Source organism: Acomys russatus, chromosome 29 (assembly GCF_903995435.1).
Source record: "Acomys russatus chromosome 29, mAcoRus1.1, whole genome shotgun sequence".
NCBI classification, from domain to species: domain Eukaryota; kingdom Metazoa; phylum Chordata; class Mammalia; order Rodentia; family Muridae; genus Acomys; species Acomys russatus.
The window spans coordinates 23,159,910-23,178,140 of record NC_067165.1 but is presented as its reverse complement, the minus strand read 5'-3'; the positions used below and the strand labels follow the sequence as shown (position 1 = coordinate 23,178,140).

Below are 18,231 nucleotides of genomic sequence, written 5' to 3'. Positions count from 1 at the left end.
AGTACTCCTGGACAAGACCCGGATCCAGGACAGACCTCTTACAGCCCTAAGTAGAAAAGACTCAAGTCACAGCTTCAGGAAAGATGACATTGAAATGGGCTTTGAGGTAAGAGTGAAATTTGGGGAGGCATAAACAGCCAAGCAAATATGTGGGTGTCTGGATACCCAGAAGTGTGGTGTTGCTTGAATGTATCATGCATGATGGGTGGAGGACACAGTAATACTGGTTATGGGGTGGGGGCGCAGTACAAATGGAGTGGGGACCGATGTTTTGCTCTGGCTGTGACGTACTAGCTGTTGATAGTCTGAGGAACAGTAGGGTGTCTGGGAGCCAGTCTGGCTCACCCAAAGAACAGTACCCCTCATGTTTGAGGACTCTTCTTGGGAGTTCGTTTGACATATGGTTTCCCCTTGTGTGATACGTCTGGCAACTTAGGAAGCCTGCCTGGTATGGAGTTGAGTGGGAAGACCTGAGCTGCCTGGGTTAGGGCTGATGAGGTCCTGGCAGGTGACTCAGAATTTGATTGGCAGTGCCGGGGTGACCTAAGATGGCTGAGAGGTCAGTGGCCTCTCAGCTGTGTGGTTCCCAGCTCGCTAGTCTGATGTTGGGGGTGTGGCAGTCGGGGGGCGTGGCAGTCACGGGCCTCACCCAGTAGGGATGCTGCGTCTCTCCACAGGATGGTTCTGTGCATCGCTACTCAGGACTCCCATTCCCTGAGTCACCTGAGCCTGAGGTTCGGGGCGTCGCTGAAATCATGCAGACATCTGCTTGAAAACGCCAAGAAGAGCCACGTGGAGGTGGTGGGTGTGAGGTGTGCACTGGGAGCCAGCCAGCCTGCCCAGGCCAGACCCAGTACCTTTTTGCCAAGAATTGTTCACAGACATCCCGGGCCATTAGCAGTGCCTGCTCCTGGGCCTGCAGTTCTGCCTCTGGAGAACGTCCCCTCTTTAGAAGGAAGGTTTATCAGCGCCCCTTTCCACAGCCCCACAGTCCCCAGAAGGTTTATCTCAGGTGCTTCCTCCCATGGGCATGACCCTGAGGGACTTCTGCATGCCTGTAAGCCAGCGGTTGGAGCCATGTTCTGGAGCCATTTCTTTCCAGGCAGAGATAGGGTATAGCTATGGCCACTTCTCTAGTTCCATTTTGTTCTGTTCTTGAGGGTCCGTGCTGAGTGCCTCATGCCTAATTCCACACCCTTGTACAGTACGGGCTCTTCTCCCCAGCCTATAGATGGTGGCACATAAACAAAGCCACATGCTGACTGACAGGAATATTCTGGGTACCTTGGGATCTCAGCTCTCATCCCAGGGAAGCATGAAGGGACGGGAGAAGTGCCCCCTGCCCACTCTTAGCTCTCCACGTGGCCCTTTGTAGCCCATTTAATGTTCCAGGCATCAGTCATTGCGTCTGTAACATGGGGGTACCTAGACCGTGTATGTAAGCCGAGGCTTTTCTTCCCTTCCCAGTTTTCACATTGGCAGTGGCTGTCCTGACCCTCAGGCCTACGCCCAGTCCATCGCGGATGCCCGGCTTGTGTTTCAAATGGGTGCAGAGCTGGGCCACACGATGAACATTCTGGACCTTGGTGGTGGCTTTCCTGGCTTAGAGGGAGCCAAAGTGAGATTTGAAGAGGTAACTTGTGTGGTCAAGGGGGGCTTGATGGTCGTTTTGTGGTGGGGCTTGATGGTCGTTTTGTGGTGGGGCTTGATGGTCGTTTTGTGGTGGGGGAAGGGTGCACTGTACATATGGCCTGTATGTCCCACCCTGGGCTTAGTGCTTTCCTGGATTTTAATGCTGTTTATTAACCCTATGTTGTGGCTCAGCTGGGCTTATAATTTTTGTCACTTCCCAAGTCCATAGCAGAGCTGCTTGCCCCCTCACCTCTGCCTGACTCCATCCCAAGCACTTAGCTAGTTAGAGGCTCAGCCAAGACATATTTACATGCCATAATCTCTTTGATGATCAAGTGTGTGCACCTTATTAACCCTTGAAGGAGCTGATAAGCCTGGTGGGAAGGGTGGGGAATGCTAGGAGTGTATGGATCCTCCCACCTGAGAGCCAAGGGCATCATAAACGTGTGATTCCCACTCTGACCCCTAGGGGCATATCTCCTTAGCTGTGCAATACTTCTGTAGCCTCCATGTGTAGGAAGTGAGCCTGAGTAGGTCCCAGAATTGCAGCCTTGTAGACGTAGCAGAAGCCTAGTGCACTTTCAGGTGCACAGACTGGCTGGACTATGATGAAAACATTCATTTATGTAGGGAGGACATTCAGAGACCATTGAGTGCAACAGATTATAAAAACATACATGTGGGGCTGGAGAGACAGCTCAGATGTTAGGAGCACTGGCTGCTCTTCCAGAGGACCCGAGTTCAATTCCTGGCACCCACATGATGGCTCATACCTCTAGTTCCAGGGAATCTGACACCCTGGCAAAACACCGATACACACAAAATACATAAATAAATGAACCTTTAAAAAATACATGTGCTGGGGATTGTATCGCGTGCTTGTAATCCCAGCACCTGGGAGGTGGTGTAGGAAGATCAGGAATTTGAGGCCAACCTGGACTGCATGAGACTAGCTCAAATAACTAACACATCTCCCATATAAACAAGACAAGACAAAACAAAACAACAACAACAAAAACCCCAAACCCACATAACCCAACTGTTTATAATTAAAAATAATGTTTGTATACAAATGAAAGGAGACACTCTAAAAGTTTACAGTGACCAATGGCTTAACCACTCTGATGACAGATCTAGCTTTGCGTGTTTACTTTTTTTTTTTTTTTTTTAAGATTTATATATTTAGATATATAGTGTTTTACCTACATGTACCCTTGCATGCCAGAAGAGGGCACTAGCTCTCTGTATAGATGGCTGTGAGCCACCATGTGATGGGGGGAATTGAACTCAGGATCTTTGGAAGAGCAGCCAATGCTCTTAACCTCTGAGCCATCTCTCCAGTCCCTGTGTTTGCTTTTATCTGGAATCTAACCTGCTAGTTAACAAACTGCTTGTTTATGAAGGAAGGATCTCTGCCAGGGAGTCTGGGATCTGAGCACCAAGCATTACAGGAAAGAATACCCCTTTTCTATGTGGGATTATCTGGGTGAGTGAGCTGTATAACAGTTAGGTCCTCACCTCAGCCCCACCCCGTCCTCCCAAGGAGCCTTCCTGGCTAGAAGTTCCCAGTTCCCAGCTGGGACCTTAGCAATTGCCAAATTCTTTCCGGAATGCATGGTGGTACTGCACGTTCCTCTCTGCACAGATCGCCTCTGTGATCAACTCAGCCTTGGACCTCTACTTCCCCGAGGGCTGTGGTGTGGACATCCTTGCTGAGCTGGGGCGTTACTATGTGACCTCTGCCTTCAGTGTGGCCGTCAGCATTGTTGCCAAGAAGGAGGTTCCTCTGGACCAGCCCAGCAGGGAGGGTAGGTGCCTGGCGGGCAGCAGAGCCCAGTCCTTCCTTGAAGCTGAGCCCGAGGTGGCTGGCTAAGCAGGGGCGGAGCCCTCTGGAGAGTGGTGTTCACTGTAGCGAAAGTTGCAGACACTTCCCCTCACCCCAAAGACCATTTTATCCCTTTATTTAGGTGGTTCTCAGCCCTCCTAATGCCGCGACCCTTTAATACGGTTCTTTGTGTTGTGGTGACCCTCCCAGTATAAAATTATTTTCATTGCTACTTCATAACTGTAATTTTGCTACTGTTATGAATCATAATGCAAATATCTGGTATTTCCGATGGTCTTAGGTGACTCTGTGTAAGGGTCGTTGACGCCCCCCCGCCAATGGAGTCTTGGCCTACAGGTTGAGAACCACTGCTTTATTCCCTAGTGTGTTTGTACTTTATGCAGCTGGAACACAAAGGTATTTTTTGGCCCCATTTTACAGATGAGAAATGGAGTCAAAGAGAGTGTAATGGAGCTGCCTAATAGTTAGCTAGAGGTGGGCTTGCATTTGAGCCCGTGCCAGTCTCCTCGTCAGGTACCTTTCTCATAACTTCACAACAACGTATTTGTTGACACGGAGGACAGAACTTAGGCAGGAAGAGGTTAAGTCATCGGTTCAGGATCACAGGGTCGCAGGGTAAAGAGCAGTGCTGGAATTCTAGTTCCGGAGCTCGCGTGCCGCACCACCCGCGTCAGTGCTCTGATCAAGCTTCCCATAGGGATATCTCAGAGCTCCATGAGTGACAAGTGTCAGTGAACCTGACTTTGGCATTTGCCCTCTGCTCCAAGACACCGACACTAGAGAGTCTCACAGTGGCGTGGCCTTCCGTCCCCAGGTAGAGCTGGTTGGCAGCGCAGGGGCTCCAGGCAGCATGGCCATGCATGCACTCTCCTGGTCTCTTACTCTGACAGTACCTCCTCCTTGTCATGTGTCTCCCAGCAAGTGGCTTAACTTCCTGGTGTCCTGAGTTTGGGAGTGAGCCTCTCTCCTGCTTTTCCTGAGGCCTCTGCGGTCTCTGGATGCAGCAGATAATATGGCACTCTGACTCAGTTGCAACGGGGAGCCTTCCCAACATAAAAGTGAAGCCGTGTCACCAGAAAGATGGCTTTTAGTGGCTTCTGTTGGAGAGTCCACCCCATAGCTGAAGGAAGGCCGTTGCCCTGTCTTTACTGAGCCCGTTGTAATGCTGCCTTCTGACTCCCAGGCCCCCTCACGTTTTCCTTGTGTGGCACCCGTTCTCTCTCCCTCACAGAGGAGACCAGTTCAACCCCTAAGACCGTTGTGTACCACCTTGATGAAGGCGTTTATGGGATTTTCAACTCAGTCCTGTTTGACAACACCTGCCCAACCCCCACCCTGCAGAAGGTGAGCCCACCCCCCCGGGAATATGCTTTTGTCCTCGGAGCTCAAGCCTGAGGCCCCAAACATGCTGAGTCCTGCTGAGAATGACTACCACTGAACTGTATTCTCAGAGGGGAGTGTGACGCAGTGGTAGAGGATGTGACTGACATACAGTAGCTCTGGGTTCAACAGGCACTAAGAATAGTTAAAAAAAAAAAAAATAGACAAAAGATCTAGGCATGCGTGGCATGTACTTGGAATCTCAGCTTCAGGATGCCCAGACAGAAGGATTGTGAGTTCAAGGCTAGCCTAGGCTACATAGAGTGAATCTGTTTGAAATCATCATCATCATCATCAAAAAAAGCAAGGGTGAAGATTACTGCTCATCATCTTTTGCAGAGTGTTGTGTTTTTACTCTTTAGAAAACATAAAGTACTCGTTTGTGTTGTGAACCGGGGTCATGTTGTTTCATAACCTTCCTTTTCATTTATATGGGATGTAGCCATTGCCGTGCCATTGACGCATCTTAAAATAGTTTTATTTATCTATTTATTTTTGTGTGGCCTCATAGTACTTCAGCCAATCTAACCCCAGCTAGGTGTTTGACTTCCTGTTTCCGGCATTGAGTGTCTTGACAGACATCTGTGATCCCCACTCTGGCGTTTGTCCTTAGAAGTAAAAAAAAAAAAATCAAGTTTGTCTGCGACAGGTTTTCATATGCACAGGGGAGCAGAGCAGCAAAGCACACGGGCCTCCAGCAGCTTTAGTGGACGTGGTTGCGTGGAGGAAGAAAATCAGACATGCCTGCCATTCTAGCCTCACCCCTCGGGGTCTCCTCAAGGCTCTCTCTACTCCTTATCCCGCGGCAGGCAGGGGACCCATCTCAGCTTCGTTCAGGAGCCTACACACTGTGCACTGGCCTAGTGGCACTTTGTTCGGAAGCTAAATATGAGGAAACCTCCCGGATGCGCAGGGGAATATTCCGATTTTTACATTTGGTATTCTCGTGGCAGCCACACCCTCCTCTTCAGATTTGGTAGTAGTAATGGCTTGCTACTTCCTGTTCCCATTTCCTACTGTGGAAAAACGTGTTTTGTTTATTCAACAATCTCAAACATGTAAATAACATGTCTCCCAATCCCCTCCTCTCAGGCTCCCACATACCCCTCCCCCCGCCACCTCCCAACATATCCTCCTCCCACTTTCATCCCCTGTCCCCCTTTATAACCCACTAAGTCTTTAGTTCTGCCTGCTGGAATGTTGGTATGATCTTGTGCAGGTCCGCACAGCGGTGATCAGTGTGAGTGCAAAAGCCAGTTAGGAATCAGTGCATCGCGGGTGTAGATAGCAGTTCTCAACCTGTGGGTCGCGACCCCCTGTGGGGACCCAAATGATCCTTTTACAGGGGTCACATATCAGGTACACTGCATGTCAGACATTTACATTATGACTCATAACTAGAAAAATTACAGTTGTTCAGTAGAAACAAAATAATTTTATGGTTGGGTTGGCGGGGGAGGGGGAGTCACCGCAACGTGAGGAACTGTGTAAAAGGGTCACAGCATTAGGAAGGTTGAGGACCACTAGTGTAGACGAACATTTAGAAGGCAGTTTGGCAACGCATTTGTCATTGATTTGCCCCTGGAGTCTCTGACCCTCCGAGCCTTTCATCTGCTTTACAGTACTGGCGTGGCATGAATTCCCTGCCCAGGGACTAGGCCGGCTTAAGGTTTTGCTTTTGTTTTTGCAAGTGGATTTTCCTGTGTTGCCCAGGCTGGCCTCTAATTTGTGGCACCATACTCAGCTTACACGTGAGTTTCACAGCTGCGCCTTCCTGACCTGCTGTCTGTTCCCTTCATCAGCCTCTCTCAGAGGAGTGGGAAGGAGGTTCGCAGCCACAGTTTCCGGTGCCAGCATCTCCCTGACTGTTTTTATGGTCAGTGTTGTGTACCCCTTCAGGCTGCCAACCTTTGACTGAGGCTGGCTGCGTGATGAGTGCTGGCTCGGGCCTCACGTTGGCGCAGGACAGAGATTGTGCAGGAGCTAGCGTTAGGGATCCTCAGAGCTCAGGTCATTACCCTTGCAGGGTCTGTGCGCTTCGCTTTGTGATGTGTCTGCTGAGCCGGTCCTCCAACGCCCTCTCCCAGTTGCCAGTTCTTCTGGGCTCTCAGATCTACACTCTTTGTTTGTTTGTTTGTTTTGAGACAGGGTTTCTCTGTGTAGCCTTGGCTGCCCTGGACTCGCTTTGTAGACCAGGCTGGCCTCGAACTCACAGGGATCCTCCTGCCTCTGCCTCCCGAGTGCTGGGATTAAAGGCGTGCACCACCACTACCTGGCTGCACTCTTACTTTCTGCACTCTTTCCTTCTCTTAGTGGTCAGCACAGATGAAGGACTTGGCATGGTGGGTTCTTACCTTCCCAGTCTTCCTCACGGAGTAAGCCTGCAGTTCTTGAGTCTAGCTCCCAAATCTATTTTGAGTTCATTGAGTTCTTTCCTTCCTGCTGTCAGCATTGTGAGGGCTGCCTCTGATGATGCTGATGATGGCGCCCGCCCATCAGTGCTCTTCTGGCCCCTCCTCTTGCCTGCTTACCATCCATTTGCCACACTGCAGACTAAGTCATTCCTTTTCCCTCCCTCCCGCTGCTCTCCCTCTCTCCATACTTTTTAAAAGACAGGATCTTGCTGTGTTGCCCAGGTGGCCTCCTGAATAGCTGGGGATGCTACAGGCTTGTGTCACTGCTGGAGTCAAACAGACCCTGGACGTGTGTGTGTGTGTGTGTGTGTGTGTGTGTGTGTGTGTGTGTAGGCAACTTAAAGTTGAAAGGAAGTCCATAGAAAGGGCCTCCCCACATGCTGGAGTCAAACAGACCCTGGACGTGTGTGTGTGTGTGTGTGTGTGTGTGTGTGTGTGTGTGTGTGTGTGTGTGTAGGCAACTTAAAATTGAAAGGAAGTCCATAGAAAGGGCCTCCCCGCATGCTGTATGCACACAGTGCCTCTGCTGCTAGCATCACCTATGTATATGGTGCCAGTTGGTGGGATGTGCTCATTGCAGGGGGTTCTGTGTGGAGCATTTTATATGCCATTATGCTCTTTGCTTATGTAAGAATCCTTTAAGGCACATGATTTGTTTTGTTTTTAATTTGTTCACTTTACATCCTGATTGTAGCCCCTCCCTCCTTGCCTCCTGATCTCACCCTCCCTCCCTCATACCCTCTCCCCCCCTCCCCTAGTCCTCAGAAAGGGGAGCCCTCCTCCCCTAACATCTGACCTCAGCCTATCAAGTGTCATCTAGACTGCCTGTATCCTCTTCCTCTCTGGCCTGGCAGAGCCGCCACACAGGGTGGGGGTGGGGGTAGGGCGGAAGTGATTAACATGTGAGCACCGGAGTCCGTGTTAGATACAGTTCCTATTTCCCACATTATGGGACCCACAAGGAGACGGTGCTGCCTATCAACTACATCTGAGCAGAGGGTCTAGGTCCTCACCATGCATGGTCCTTGGTTGGTGCATCTGTCTCTACAGCACCCTGTCCTGCACCCCGATTTGTTGGCTCCATTGGTCTCCTTGTGGAGCTCCTGACCCCTCCAGGTCCCTCTATTCCAAAATTATGAAACACTTCATGAATTTGCATTCCATCCTTGCGCAGGGGCCATGCTAATCTCTGTATTATTCCAATTTTGGTGTATGTCCTGCTGGAAGCGAGCACTAAGGTACCTGTTATCAATCTCATTTTCTAATGAGAAAACCAGCCTTAGAAGGCTGAAGTGTTGAGAGTCTCAGACCTACAGGGGCGGAATGCTTACTCAAGGTTTGCTAATCCATCTTGGATTATCTGGCCTGCTGTCAGAGGAACCAGCCACTTGAGCCCTGTGGGGCTTTTGTTATTCATAGCCTCTCTGTTCGGAGTGATCCCCACACACCTGGCTCACTGGACATTGTTAACACACACACACACACACACACACACACACACACACACACACACACACACACACGGCAGGTAATTGCTAAGGGAGGTAAACACTGCCACTTTTGGTCCTGAGGGGAAGTACATGAGGAAAGCACCTAGGAACTGAAGGATGGCTTCTCTTTGCAGTGACCCGAAATGTGACCATTAGTGATGTCACAGATAGGGCGCTCACCTGGGACAAAGAAACTTGAAACAGACTATTTCAAGTACATAAGGAAATACTTTAAAGCTTTATTTGTCTATGTAGGTATGCATGTATGTATGTATGTATGTATGTATGTATGTATGCATGTATGTATGTAGAATGTATGGATTTGGCAGCCGGCCATCATATGTTGCACCAGCTGGCCTGAAATGCACTATGTAGATGAGGCTGGCTTTGAACTTGTGGCAGTCCTCCTGCTTTTGCCTCTTGGGTGCTGGGATTGTGAGTGGGCATCACTGTGCCTGTGTGAGGACTGGTGTTTGCCTGTGTTAAATGAAGAATTTATTTTTTTAAAAATCTGTCTGGTGGTTCATAGAAGAGGAGAGTCCAACTGAAAAGGAAATCTGCTCATTGCAGCCAAGGGAGTGCAAATGGATCAAAAGTGAGATGTCACTTTTATCCTGATGACAGTAGTGTGGAGGGAGGGTGAGGAAGTGCCATAGCTGGGTGTCGCAGACACAGCCAGGTGAGCGTGGGTGTGTGCACCTGTTGGGAAAACACGGTGACATTATCATCTTTGATGTGTGTGCTGCAGGGGGCTTTCTCAGAACATTCTCAGCAGCAGCTGCCCAGTATAAAACACAGAAGCAGCCTGGATGTTTGTCAGCGGGGTAGCGGGGGGATGTTCCACATGTGTGAACTGTGGCCAAGCTGTGGAGATTCCGTACCCCGTGATTACAGTTATGTACCTGTCAAAAGCACGCAGCGTGAAACATACCACTTAACATCGGGTACATTTGTAGAAGCTGTGTTTTCAAAGCTAGAGATTGCTGAACACAGTGGTAGTCACCCCAGGATGAAAAGGAAGGGGATGTGCTTGTGATGGGCCACACAGAGAGCTTTGAAGAGACTGCAAAGTTTACAACCTTCCTCCTCTTCCTCCTCCTCCTCCCTGTCCTCCTCCTCCTCTTTTTTGTTTTTGGAGACAGGGTTTCTCTGTGTAGCCTTGGCTGTCCTGGACTAGCTTTGTAGGACAGGCTGGCCTCGAACTCACAGAGATCCACCTGCTTCTGCCTCCTCGAGTGCTGGGATCACAGCCAGCTTAGAGTTTTTCTTTTGAATTTGTTTTTTGTTCTTTGGCAGAGTCTCACTGTGCAGCCGGGCTGCCAGCATCTGACTCTCTGGCTTCAGCCTCTAGAGTCCTGAGGTCACAGTGTGAGCCACCCGCTCGGCCTGAAACTGTTTCTTTAGCTGGCACGCGAGCACACAGATTTTTATTTTTATTTTTTGTATTCTTTGTGTTTTGTACATGGTATAAGGGTAGCTTTATATGAATTAACTAACCACAATGTCATTATTTTGTTGATATTCTTTGATAAGCTCATAATTATTTTATATACTTTCTAGTGCTAAGAAAAGGGTCTGGGCAATTTCTATGAATAATTCATTTAGCCTCTTTTAAGTGAGGGAGGAATTTTCCTAGGTAGGAGAGGGTATAGCTCATGTATTTTATTTCTCCCTTTGGGTCTTATTACTTTCCTTGATTAGGTGTTAGTGCAGCCCAAATATATCAATAATTTTAAAAAAGAGTTATGTGTTTATTATTTATACAGTATCTGCCTGCATTTAAGGTAGCATTCCAGAAGAGGGCACCAGATCTCATTATAGATTGTTATGGGCCACCATATGGTTGCTGGGACTTGAACTCAGGACCTTTGGAAGAACAGTCAGTGCTCTTAACCTCTGAGCCATTTCTCCAGCCCTTACGTCCAATAATTTTATAACCTAATGCTTCCGTTACTTTGTGAGTGGAAACTTCTTTTGTCTTTGAGCAGAGACCAGTACAAGATGTACTGATTTCTTCTAGTCATCTTCCCAACTCCTTTGAGATTTTTTACATTTATTTATTCTCATTCTCTCTCCCTTCCCCCTCTCTCACTCTGCCCCCCAGCCCCCCGTGTGTGTCGGGGTCAGAGGACAACTTTTGGGAGTTGGTTCTCACCTTCTCCATGTGGGTCCTGGAGATTGAACACAGCCTGTCAGGCTTGGCAACACAGACCTTTACTTGTTGGCGATCTTGCCAGCCCCATTTCATGTTTTTTCTAGGTGGATAGGCATGTCTGTAATGCAGCGTTTTATTTCTTCATTTCTATATACATCCTCCCCCACTCTATTAGCTGTTGTCAGCATTTCTCATGATGTATAAAACAGTAACGATGGTAGGAAGCCTTAGACTTGGAGTCAGAAAATACAGGTTCAAGACCTGGTGTTGTCACATAGCAGCAGAGAAATCCTAGGCAGGTTATTGAGTGGCTTTGAAGCCTGCTGCTCTGGTTTCTGTCTTTGGAAAAATGAGGAAGTTGATCTTTGATCCCTGAAGTCACTTCTGGTTCTGAATGAGGGTCATATAGTTAGGTTTAGCCATATGGTTAGGGTTAGCCCATATAATTAGGATTGGCTCGTATAGTTAGGGTTAGTCCGTATAGTTAGGGTTAGTTGTATAGTTAGGATTAGCCCATATAATTAGGGTTAGCCCTTATAGTTATGGTTAGCCCGTATAGTTAGGGTTAGCCTGAATAGTTAGGGTTAGCCCATATAGTTAGGGGTAGTCAGATAGTTAGGATTAGCTCATATAGTTAGGGTTAGCTTGTATAGTTAGGGTTAGCCTGTATAGTTAGGGTTAGCCTGTATAGTTAGGGTTAGCCTGTATAGTTAGGGTTAGCCTGTATAGTTAGGGTTAGCCCATATAGTTAGGGGTAGGTCCATAGACTCTCCCCATGCAGGGGCTTTGTTTTGTCTGTAGTTTTTTTTTTTTTTTTTTTAAATCAAGAATAGAATGTGCAATAGGCAGCTGAATGCCAGTTTGGCATGTACTGGGCATTGAGTTTGAGTTGTAGACCTGCATTTTCTGTGTTATAATGAAGACAGGTGGGCTTTGTGCACTTTGCTCCTCTTTCCCTCCCAGAGGTAAATCACATGGTTGCTGAAGGTGGTTCTTTGGCTATAAGCTATATAGCTGAAATTTCTTCTCAGACCTCTGCCTGTATGTCCACAAATAGGCTTTTTGTTCTGGCGTTCCACTCTGCTTTTGACTGCTGCCCTGTCTACTCATCTTGTTTTCCAGTAAAAACATTTCGAATATTTTATATGGTATATAGAGGAATTATTTACTTTAAAAGGTTACAGGGGAAAAAAAGAGTTACAGAGTTGGTTGGGGTCCCCTCAAGGCCATGTACCACACCTTTCCATGTCTCCCCCGCCACACCTTTTTTTTTTTAAGATAAAGCCTTTCACTGGGCCAGAAGTTCATTGCCTACAGGATGACAGGCATGTACCGCCATGCCCGGCTTTCTGCATGTGCAGTGAAGATCTGAACCCAGGCCCTCGTGTGCCATGTCCTTACCCCTCCCCTAACACCTTATTTATTCCTATTTTTGAGGCAGTCTTGATGAAATGTCAAATGCAAAGCCACGTGGGCAACAGAGTGAGTTCAAGGCCAGCTTGGTTAACTGAGGGAGAGCCTGTCTCAGACATACAGAACAAAGCAAGCTGTGTATAGAGCTCAGTGGTAGAGCACTTGTGTAGCATGTGCCGGGCCCTACATCCCGTGCCTAGTCACACAAAAATGAATGAGCGAATAAACAAACAAATATAGTGAGAGACAGAGAGCAACCACAAGTGTCTATTTCAAAATAAAAATAAAGCAAAAGGCCTGGGCATGTGGCTCTATATAGTAACAGGCATGAAGTCGTGCCTTTGACCCCAGCGCCACACACACAACTGTTTTTAAGCTTGTGCCATTAACAAGCAAGAGAATATAATTTTATAATCCAAATGATGTCTTTTCTCTCTGTTGTAGAGGAGCCTTTAAAGGCTGATTTCCCAAAGGTCCTGTGGACACGTTTAAAGAGACTTAGACTATCAACTCAACGTTTTCTAGAGATTGGGGCGACGGAAAGAGTTCAGAGTAACCAAGGCTAACTTCTCTTGTTACAGAAGCTTATAAATAAGAATAGGAAGCTAGCTGGGTAGAGGTGTCACACACATTTAATCCCAGCACTCGGGAGGCAGAGGCAGGTGGATCTCTGTGAGTTCAAGGCCAGCCTGATCTACAGAGCAAGTTCCAGGACACAACAAAAAAAGCTTGCCTTGGAGCAAATCCTTAGCCTTCAGAACCTCGGTTCCCAGAAGTGGGGGTCAGTGTGTTTGACCCACTGTCATCGTTCTGCCAGGCCCGAGACTCTATGACAGTCTGTTGGACTGGGACTTGAGTCAGGGCGAACGTTGCTCTCCTGTGGGTCTCTGGCTTCTGTCTCCTGGCCAGGCATCCTGGAAGAGGACGTTTCAGGGCTGGAAGGGAGGCTGGGAGTGAGCTCGTGGGAAGGGCTGTGGAGGTGTGGAGGCAGCGGAGCTCTGAAAGCGGCAGTGCAGCTAGAAGCGCAGCCATGACAGAGCAACAGTAGCACTAGTGTGAGCTCCTCGGACTCCTGCCCTCTGCCAGCTGCTTTCTCAGCCCTGCACAGAAGGCAGTATTTATCCCTATTTTATAAATAAACAACCTGAGGCACAGAGAAGTTTGTGTTCTAGCCCAAAGTCACCCCACTGGTGTTGGGACCTGGATTAAATAAAGCATGAAGGCGCAGATGCAGAGAAGACCTTTAAATACCACCCACGTTGGCTGTGGGAGTCATGGCAGGTGTTTGAAGGAGGAAGTGCTGGGGGGGTGTGGTATGTCCATGGGGCTGAGGCATCCCCCCTCTCTCCTACAGAAACCATCTGCGGATCAACCGCTGTACAGCAGCAGCCTGTGGGGCCCGGCAATTGATGGCTGCGACTGTGTGGCTGAGGGCCTCTGGCTGCCGCAACTACATGTAGGGGATTGGCTGGTCTTTGACAACATGGGTGCCTACACCATGGACACAAAGTCCCTCCTCGGGGGGACCCAGGCCTACAGAATCACTTATGCCATGTCCCGGCTAGCCTGGTAAGGGGGCCCTGCTGTGAAGTGGGGTGAGGGAGCCGAGTTGGGCAGAGCAGTAGGGAGGCAGAGCCCAGAAGCTCAGGAGCTCCTGGTTACCTGGGTAAGGCCTGTCTGTGCTGGGCACCTGGCCGTGGTCACAGGTGAAGCTGAGCCGGGGAGGGGACACAGTCCTATGGGAAGGCATGGGTTGTATTCCTCAATGGAGGTTGCCTGTGGCTGTATGGGGAAGCAGGCTCAGTCCTGGGGAGGCTTTGGAGATGGAATGAAGGATGCAGAAAGTAAAGACACATTTGAAGCATGGTCTGGTCTGGTCCTGTCAGCATTTTCTAAAGACTGTTGTAGCCGTAGGTGCAGGGAGGAAGGTGTGAGCAGGTGCAGGTGGCAGTGGGAGCTTGGTGGCAGCTCTGTGACCTGGGAAAGCCCTGTAGGGCCAATGAGCTCAGATTTCCTATCTAGGAATAGGAAGTAACAGTAATCCTGCCTGTCTCCTACAAGATGAGAGGTGTGTGAGGTGTAGCTTGCCAATGCCCGTGGAATCCTCCTGTCAGACCTTCCGTGTGGCACGTCACATTCTTTCCTTTCACCTCACAAATCTCTGTGATGGTCATTTCCAGAGAGGCTACACAGCTGCTGTCAGGCTATGACTGGGCTCAGAAGGCAGAGCGGCTGGAAGGGGCTTGCATGCAGGCCTCTCAGAACTGAGTGGAGCCTTTATCCTGCGAGCCCCCAGGAGCATCAGCAAATGCCGGGTCTAACAGGGTACCAGGAAAGACACATTTCATTCTTGCATTCGGCACACTTGTTCTTTCTACCCCGTGTGGGATTCAGGGTAGGCTCATGCAGTCATTTTATCATTGGAGTGTTTTTGTTGTTGTTTGGTTTTTCGAGACAGGGTTTCTCTGTGTAGCCTTGACTGTCCTGGACTAGCTTTGTAGACCAGGCTGGCCTCGAACTCAAAGAGATCCGCCTGCCTCTGCCTCCCTGAGTGCTGGGACTAAAGGCGTGTGCCACTGTGCCTGGCTTGGAGTGTATTTTTGACAAAGCCAAGAAGGGGGAAAAAAACCCTAAAACAACGTGCAGGCTTCACTGTGAGTCCCTGACTGTCACCGGCAACTACAGGTGGATGAGGCTGAGGAGAGTCACCTGCATTCATCACCTGCAACAACTGATACAGAGAAGTGGACATGTCAGGAAGTCTCCCAGGTCAAAAATACGGCTACCGTGTTTTGCTTTGAGGCCCTGAGGGTACAGGAGTGTCTAATGCTGTCCAGTGAGCCAAGGTACAGATCTGTATCAAAGACTCTAGCAGAGTAGGGAGGGCCCTGGGAAGGGAAGGCTCTGAGGAGTGTTCATGGAAGTTTCTCAGGACTCCGCTAGGCCTTGGAAGCCCAGGTGCCCAAGGTAGCCAAGAGGGTGGCTGAAAAGTGAGTAGGGCCCTGTTCTATCACAGAATTGTCAATAGCGGTCTGTCTTCAACCAGCAGCATGTAGGGAAGACTGAGCTGAGACCCTTGGGGGCCTGGTCTGGACTTGGTCTTGAAGGCCCTGGGGTAACCGAAGGGTTTGAATAAGAAACTGGGCCAACCTGCATTTACAGACAAGGAGATGAAGGTGCCGAGCCTCCCGTCTGCCTTTGCTTTGCTGCCTATGAAGCGTCCAAGGAGGTCTTCCTACCGATGGGGGACTGGAATGTGTGGGCAGTGTGGGAAATGAGTTGGGGAAGAGCTGGATGGGAGAGAGAGGGTAGGGTCCAGAGACAAAAGGCAAGCTGGCATGCTTCTTGTACTGCTTCCCCGCCAAGTGTCTCCCAGTGTCGACCCCCGTAGGGTGCTAGCCTGTTGACAGCGTGGCAGCAGCAAGAGACACAGCCACATCCTCAGCCCTATGGTTGGGAAAGGGATGCTGGGGGTGCAGGCCTTGAAGCCTTGGTGTGGAGGAGAGCTGCTTGGGTAGTAGGGCCCTGCTGTGTCTGTAGGGCTCCAAACCTGGATGCTGGGGAGGTGCTAGTCAGTGATGCTGGGTAATGTGGACGGGACAGCACGGCACTGGGGTGTGGGAGCTGATGTGATGGCATCTGGGGCTGCCACAGTGAACACCGGGGGTGCTCAGGAGCCAATCTAGTGGACTCTTGAGTGTGACAGGAAGGTGATGGAGGTGCAGGAGGAGAGTTTGCCGTCTGTACTGTGTCTGTCTAGAGGGGCGGCAGCAGGTCAGGGGAGCTGGCGGACCCCAGCAAGAGACACATGAATGTGTGGGTTGCTTGGGAGCTGGGCTTGGCAGGGCTGGACGGGGTGTGCGGCAAGGCTCCTGGCTGTGGCTGGAGCAGCTAATCAGATGGCGGGACTGCTCACCCACATGGGGGAGAGAGGATTAGAGCCAGTTTGTGGCATCGGGGTGGGGCAGGCAATGGGCTAAGTCTTAAGCCTGGGGTGCGGAGATGAGAGCTGGGCACAGTCCTAGTCTCCCCACCTGCTGGGGAGGAGTCTTGAGTGGCTGCTCCTTTCTAAGTCTCAGTTTCCTCTTTGGGGAACTGCTTGGTTTCCTGCAGTGCTTTTACTGAGAACTTAGGTGGTGGTGCTGGGGGCGGGGCAAGTAGTGGGCACAATGTCTGATGCACAGAAAAACTCAGTAAATGTGAGCACCCTTCCTTTGTTAGGGCTGGGGACCACGGGTGAGAAGCAGTGGGGACAAGGGCCACAGGCCCCCCTGTCCTTACTCTTGTCTGGGCTTAGGGTTCAGGTGAGAGTCCTGTGTGTAACGAGGCCAGGACCTATAGAAGCAGGGGCCATGGAAGCTCCGGACCTCTGTCCCCATGCCAGCTGCCATTAGCACTTGTCTCTTGCTCTCAGGGAAGCACTTCGAGGGCAGCTGCTGCCTGCAGAAGAAGACCAGGATGCTGAGGACGTGTGCAAACCCCTGTCCTGCGGCTGGGAGATCACGGACACCTTGTGTATGGGCCCTGTCTTCACCCCAGCAAGCATCATGTGAGCAGGCCTATTTCCCCGGAGAATCCCAGCGGGGCCAAGGAGATGCCTCGGGAGAGGTGGGCAAGGCGGCAAGCTGGTACCCTCTGGCCAGGACTCTGGTGCTCGCTCTGCCACTCCCATGCTCCACCTTAGTGTTTCTGCCCTGTAAATAGGACCAGTCTTACACTCGCTGTAGTTCAAGTGTGCAACATAAATCCTGTCCCTTCCAGCCGTGTCTGCCTCTGCAGCGTGACTGGCCTGGCCATCCAGGTGTGTGGGGTGTGTTTGGGGTCACTGTTAATCTCCTCCCCACCTTTGTAAATATGAAGCAAATAAATATTTAGTTTTTTAAAAATACGTCAGTGTAATCTTTCACATAGCAGTCTAGGCAGGCAAGGCAGAGAGAGAGAGCGGGGGGGCAGGGGGAGGAGAGAGAGAGCGCATCATGAGGTAGGGTGAACTGAGGTGGCAATCAGAGCTGTGACCTTTCCTAGAGTCATGACTGGCTGTGGCCTCTGTGTGACCCACCATGAAGGCTAAAGCCTGGGCCAGAGAAACTTCAGAAAGAGAGAGAAAAGGAATTGGCATGTGTGTATTTGTGTGTGTGTGTGTGTGTGTGTGTGTGTGTGTGTGTGTGTGTGTGTGTGTGTAAGGACAATTTTTAGTTGTTACTCTTCCATGGTGTGGGTCTTGAGGAGTGACTTCAGGTTGTCATCTTGGCAGAGAGCTTCTTTACCTGCCGAGCCATCTCACTGGCCCGAGTTCACCCTTTAAGGTGTAAAAGTGAACGCTCCTCAGTGTGTTCCTAGCACTGAGCTCTCACCCTTCATCCTCCCCGCCCCCGCCCCCCGAACTCCCGGCACTATTAGTCTTTCCATTTTTGTGCCTTACCCATCTGGGCCATCTCAGGATGACAGTGTTTGCCTTTGTGGAGTGCTTCTTGGGATAAGCATGGCCACTTGGCGTCAGGGTTTCAGTCGGTCTGGGGCTTGCACATGGCTTTGTGGTCATCTAATGAGTCAGGGAGCCGTATGTTCACCACAATCAAGAATGTCTTCCACTTCAAGGCTGCACCTCGCCTTCGTATGCTGACAACAGGTTGAAAGCTCAGGATGACGGCTCAGGAGAATGACAGGGAGCTACTCCCTTGCTCCTGTCAGCTGCCTGGAGCCATGCTTTAAGTGACTCCCACGCTGAGATATCTGCGTGGGACATTTGGACCCACTCGTGCTTTATTTTTTGAGAGGAGCTGAGTGGGGTGGGAGTGGATCTTTCTGGAACTTGCACTTGGTCCCAAAGGTGGAAGGTCCTGTGGAGCCATGTCTGGCTGAGCTGTCAGGCCTGACTCGCTGCCCCACTGGTGTGCCTTG

At 50.1% G+C, this 18,231-nt stretch overlaps 1 protein-coding gene and 1 non-coding gene across 4 annotated transcripts in view; one reads left to right on the top strand and one right to left on the bottom strand.

Annotated features, from left to right (window-relative positions):
• Positions 1-17,193, top strand: part of Azin2 (antizyme inhibitor 2) — a 29,789-nt gene extending 12,596 nt beyond the window's left edge. For all 3 annotated transcript variants that reach the window (XM_051171703.1, XM_051171702.1, XM_051171701.1), the window contains 6 exons: positions 678-812; positions 1,468-1,633; positions 3,278-3,440; positions 4,710-4,822; positions 13,685-13,899; positions 16,745-17,193. In XM_051171703.1, coding sequence (XP_051027660.1) covers positions 678-812; positions 1,468-1,633; positions 3,278-3,440; positions 4,710-4,822; positions 13,685-13,899; positions 16,745-16,883 — 931 coding nt within the window. In that variant the 3' untranslated portion in view covers positions 16,884-17,193. The remainder of the gene's footprint in view (positions 1-677; positions 813-1,467; positions 1,634-3,277; positions 3,441-4,709; positions 4,823-13,684; positions 13,900-16,744) is intronic.
• On the bottom strand, positions 8,402-8,506 carry LOC127212131 (U6 spliceosomal RNA). Its single transcript, XR_007833512.1, has one exon. It is a non-coding gene; the product is annotated as a U6 spliceosomal RNA (small nuclear RNA).
• Positions 17,194-18,231: the final 1,038 nt, after the last annotated feature.